At 46.5% G+C, this 4809-nt stretch overlaps 1 protein-coding gene across 1 annotated transcript in view; it reads left to right on the forward strand.

Moving 5' to 3' along the window:
* Positions 1-4809, forward strand: part of INTS1 (integrator complex subunit 1) — a gene marked incomplete at its 5' end in the record, with an annotated part of 27645 nt that overhangs the window by 11059 nt on the left and 11777 nt on the right. The window contains 9 exons of the mRNA XM_017734296.1: positions 61-79; positions 132-236; positions 1078-1245; positions 1563-1674; positions 2002-2160; positions 2894-3040; positions 3434-3532; positions 3900-4024; positions 4693-4799. Coding sequence (XP_017589785.1) covers positions 61-79; positions 132-236; positions 1078-1245; positions 1563-1674; positions 2002-2160; positions 2894-3040; positions 3434-3532; positions 3900-4024; positions 4693-4799 — 1041 coding nt within the window. The remainder of the gene's footprint in view (positions 1-60; positions 80-131; positions 237-1077; positions 1246-1562; positions 1675-2001; positions 2161-2893; positions 3041-3433; positions 3533-3899; positions 4025-4692; positions 4800-4809) is intronic.

Raw genomic sequence — 4809 nt, forward strand, 5'->3', positions numbered from 1 at the left:
TGAAACAGATCGAAACAAATTGGATCTGGCTGCGATACTGACATGTTTATATGCTTGCAGAAGAATTTCGCTTATGCTGGTGCTTGTTTTCACTAAGTCTTGATTTCTAATGAAAGGAATTCTCATTCTAGGCCATCCACATGGAGACAGATCCCCAGACCATCAGTGCTTACCTGGTGTACCTCTCCCAGCACGCCCCAGTGGAGGAGCAGGGACAGCACAATGACCTTGCTCTGGTGAGGGGAGGGATCACATGGGGGACACGTGGCATGTCCCAGGACAGTGGTAGGCAAGGGACTTGCTGTACCACCAGGATGAGTTTTGGGGAGCATGTTACTCTGATAACTGCATGTTTGTGTCTTTCTGTATGGGTTTAAAGGCAAGCTGTGTCTTTGGTTCATATAACGAAATGGTATCAGAGCAATAACTTCCAGTCCAACAGCCCATCAGCTCGAATGGGGAATGCAAGAGTGGATAGTGGTTTGATGGAAATCCCATCACCTGACAGTGTTTCATAATTAAGCAGGTGCTAAACCTGCAGTCATACGTGCTTGGGGAGAGAATGGGAAATCAGGAACTTTAGTGGTAGATATGTACTCTCCTATAACCAAAACTAGATTTCTGGGTTTATTTGTTTATGGGGGTTTTTTTCTTTCTAGAAAAGCTTTTGGTGGATTTTTTTTTAATAATGATTTTTTTTTTCATTTTTCTCCGTGGGTGCTTTTTTCATTGCTTTTAAGACTCATGTGCTGATAGTGCCTCCATAGATCTGTTTAGATATGTGGAGGAGGTTAAATGGTAAGCGTCAGTAGATCTTTTTCTTCAGAGAAATGCTATGTAAATGCTTACTTTAATGGGCTGCATCAGAAGGCACCTGTGCTCCACTGGGGACACTGTAAGATGCATGCAAAGCACTGGCCTTGTCCCTCTTGTGTCGGTTCTACTCTTGACTCCACAAGCTGATCTCCAGAGTGGCGTTTACTGGGCTGATGATAGAACCTGGAGAACAGTGCAGTGAAACCAGGGCACCTGGCTGTGTTTTGCAGTAAAGACCTCCTGGATGTTTTTCCCTTGCAGGATGTTGCCCGATTGATCGTGGAGCGCTCCACCATCATGTCCCACCTGTTCTCCAAGCTCTCCTACAGTGCTGAGTCAGACGCGGTGCTCGTGGCTCTGCTCTCCATCTTCTCCCGCTACATCAAGCGCATGCGGCAGAGCAAGGAGGGTGAGGAGGTGTACAGCTGGGTGAGTGCCTCCTGCCTTGCCTCAGCAGCTCACAGAGACTGGACAGGTTAACAAAACAGAAGCCCTTTATGTGTTACTCAATTTGAATAAACCAAATCCAGCTCAAGAATTCCCTGATCTGAAAATAATTGGATCGTGACACAGTATCAAAGCCAAGCCTATGTGTTTGTAAAAAGCCTTTTTAACTTTTCCCCAAGTATCTTTTGTGGCCACTGCTGGTGATATTGGGAACTATGGTCTGGCTAAAGTTGTCCGTTCTCATGTTCTCCTTTCTCTCCCCACCTTTGCTCATCCTGTCTTTTCCTGGCTTTTTCCAGTCAGAGTCCCAGGATCAGGTGTTCCTTCGTTGGACTAGTGGGGAAACAGCCACCATGCACATCCTTGTGGTCCATGCCATGGTTATTCTCCTGACACTGGGGCCACCTCAAGGTTAGTGAAATATGCTCAGATTTTTTCAGGGGGTAATGGAGAATACAGGGAGGCTTTTCTCTATCTGCTGTCTCCTAACAGGTCAGGCTGGTGTTAATCCTTCTACTCGCAGGCTCAGCCCTTGCAGTACTTGTTTGTAGCTGTAAGATTTATCAGAATATTGCTGCAGAGTGTGAAGGATTTGCAGGCTGATTTCTTTTTTTTTGCTTTCTGCAGACAGCAGGAAATACTAAAACAATGGTGTGTTCTGGTGTACTGATCGAGAAGGGCAGGGTGTTCTAGGTGCTTGTGAACATGGGAAATAATTTTGTATCCACTCTTAAGCAGGAGATGGTGATTTTTACACCTTACTGGATATATGGTTCCCGGAGAAAAAGCCCCTTCCTACTGCTTTTCTGGTTGACACCTCCGAGGAGGCTCTGCTGCTCCCTGACTGGCTGAAGCTGCGGATGATCCGCTCCGAGGTCCCGCGTCTCGTGGATGCAGGTGAGCCTGTGGCACGTTCATTGGTGTTTCAGACCCTGCTGAAAGGAAAGGGAGAGGTTTCCCTGCTCAAGTGTGCCCAGCCATCCTACTGGGATGCCTTTGGATGGAGCCATCTGTCACTATTACTTTTAAAGTAGGGGAGTGAGTCTGAATGGATATTGTGCTTTCTGTGTATTTTAAAGGAATGGGGGGCTCTGAATTGAGGTCCCGTCTTTTGTACAACTATGCAGTCACCAGACAACAGGCACAGCACTGTGGGAAGCTGTGCCTGAAGGATATAAGCTAAACCTCTGGTTACTCTGGTCCTCATACCACTTGTCAGTGCTCTCTTTCTTCTTGGTATTCAGTGCTTTCATCCCATTTTACTAATTAAATGACAGCTGTCTATAGCCAGTGATTGAATTATTCAATAATTCCTGCCTGCAGCCATCAAGAGATAGAGTGGAAGTTATTTTTTAATACAAATGATTGCGTTACTGAGGTTCTAATAAAATTAAACAGAAGATCAAATTAGCCAGTGAGTGAATTAACTGGAAGATGCAATAAGGCGGCAATGATTTGCAGAGGAAAGAAAATATAGTAGGCAGCTGTCAGACTTCTGGCTTTAGGCTCTCTGCAGCCCTGTCATTAATGTGTCACTGTTGGTCCAGACAAAAGCATAAAGATCAGGTAATAAAGATGACACTCCGTGGGCAGTTCAGAGGTCTGAGGACTCAGTGTTTGTTTATTTCAGCCCTGCAGGACCTGGAGCCACAGCAGCTGCTTCTCTTTGTTCAGTCCTTTGGAATCCCAGTTTCCAGCATGAGCAAACTTCTGCAGTACCTGGATCAGGCAGTATCTCATGACCCACAGACGCTGGAGCAGAACATCATGGACAAGAGTAAGAGCTACAGATGAGGCTGACTAGGCATTTCACTTTTTCTTGAACAGTTTCCATGAGTATCTCCTGTGACTTCCTTGGAAAAATCCAAGCTAGCTCAGCAAACTTTGTGCACAGGCTGCTTTGGCAGCTTGTTGTCACTGTAGACACCTGGGTGGCCCTTGGTTGTATTCCTCAAAATAGAGAGGGATTTTTTGGATTGGAGCGGACAGAGTCAAAAAGTAGTTTGGGAGGTACTTTGTAAAAGAAACAAAGTTTTCAAGGCATCATGTTATGAAGTTTATGGGAACAGCAGATTCTCTTGCCTGTGGGAGCTGTACAAACACCCAATTCTGTCCTGCTTTACTGAAGAGGGCAAGATGATGATGTGCTGTTATTTCCTCCTTTTTTCAGACTACATGGCTCATCTTGTGGAGGTTCAACATGAGAGAGGAGCAACAGGAGGCCAGACTTTCCACTCCTTGCTTACTGCCTCCTTACCAGCCCGCCGAGGTACTGCCTGGGATAGCCTAAATGTCAAAGTCATCTTCCAAACTTCCCTCCTTTGTTGCTGTTCAGAAGAACAGGCAGTGCTGTCTTCAAAAGCAGTTATGTTGCAATATACCAGCAAGTTAGACACCAGCCCTTTTTAGAGGTTTTTTGCTTCTGACAAAGGGAGAAATTCCAATATTTTTGGAGTTTATTACAGTGAGTTTTTCTGAGTGATATGGAAAAATAGGTCTTGCTTGGACTCAAGAGAAAAGCTGCTGAATTCCTCAGTAGTTAGAGACTGTAAAGCTGAAAGTGATCTGGTGTTGGGGCTCCAGATGCTTTCTACCATAACAGCATTTTCCTTTCTTTCCTTTTATTCCTCTTGCAGACAGTGCTGAGACTGCAAGGTCAAAATCTAGTCCTGAAAACTCTCAAAGTCAGAGCCGGATCCGGGCCTTGAGCCAGGTCCGTGTTCTGGGCCCAGAAGATGATCTGGCAGGCATCTTTCTGCAGGTACTGTTACAACGTCCAGCTGAGTAGCTGCTTCCCTGCAGCAGCTTTACAGAATCCATCTCTCTTATACTTGCATCTTGTGACCCCTTATCCTGCAGTGTTTGCTGGCAATAAATATGAAAGCCCTGATGCAACGAGGCCATGCCATTACAGCCTGGTGGAGTTAATACTGGCAGGAATTTTTTCTTGCAGATGGAACGTGATGTGGCTTTTGATCATGCCTAGTACTGTCAGTACCTAGTAGCATGTTGCTGTCTCTGCACCTTGTTTGTTCTGTGTATAGTTCCTTTCCTCTCAGCAGTGGATGCAGGATTTGTGAAATGCTCACAGGGCCCCGGCAGAAAAGCTGTGTGCAAACAGCATTTGTACTCTGGCTTGCCTACTTACAGAGCTTCCCACCCTCCACTGACTCCAGAAGGAGCCTACAGGGAATTAATTGGCCAAGTTAGTTGTTGGTATTTGGGTAGTCATGTTGGGGTTGCAGAGATGCTGCTTATGTTCATGTGCCAGGCACTAGAATGTACAAGAAGCTGTATCAGAAGGTTCCTGTTAGCCCACAGTCAGTGTAACTGTACGAGGTAAATCGCTCCTCTGCCTTGGGATGTTCATGGTACAGCAAGCCCTTTTCACTGGCTGTCCTAAATGTACTCCGTGTTGTATCCCCCCAGCTTTTCCCACTGACCCCGGACCCACGGTGGCAGAACTCCAGCCTGCGGCCACTGGCCCTGGCACTACAGCAGGCGCTGGGGCAGGAGCTGGCTCACATCCGCCAAGGGGCCGCGCCA

The sequence above is a fragment of the Corvus brachyrhynchos genome, unplaced genomic scaffold (genome assembly GCF_000691975.1).
Source record: "Corvus brachyrhynchos isolate BGI_N302 unplaced genomic scaffold, ASM69197v1 scaffold5, whole genome shotgun sequence".
Classification (NCBI taxonomy): domain Eukaryota; kingdom Metazoa; phylum Chordata; class Aves; order Passeriformes; family Corvidae; genus Corvus; species Corvus brachyrhynchos.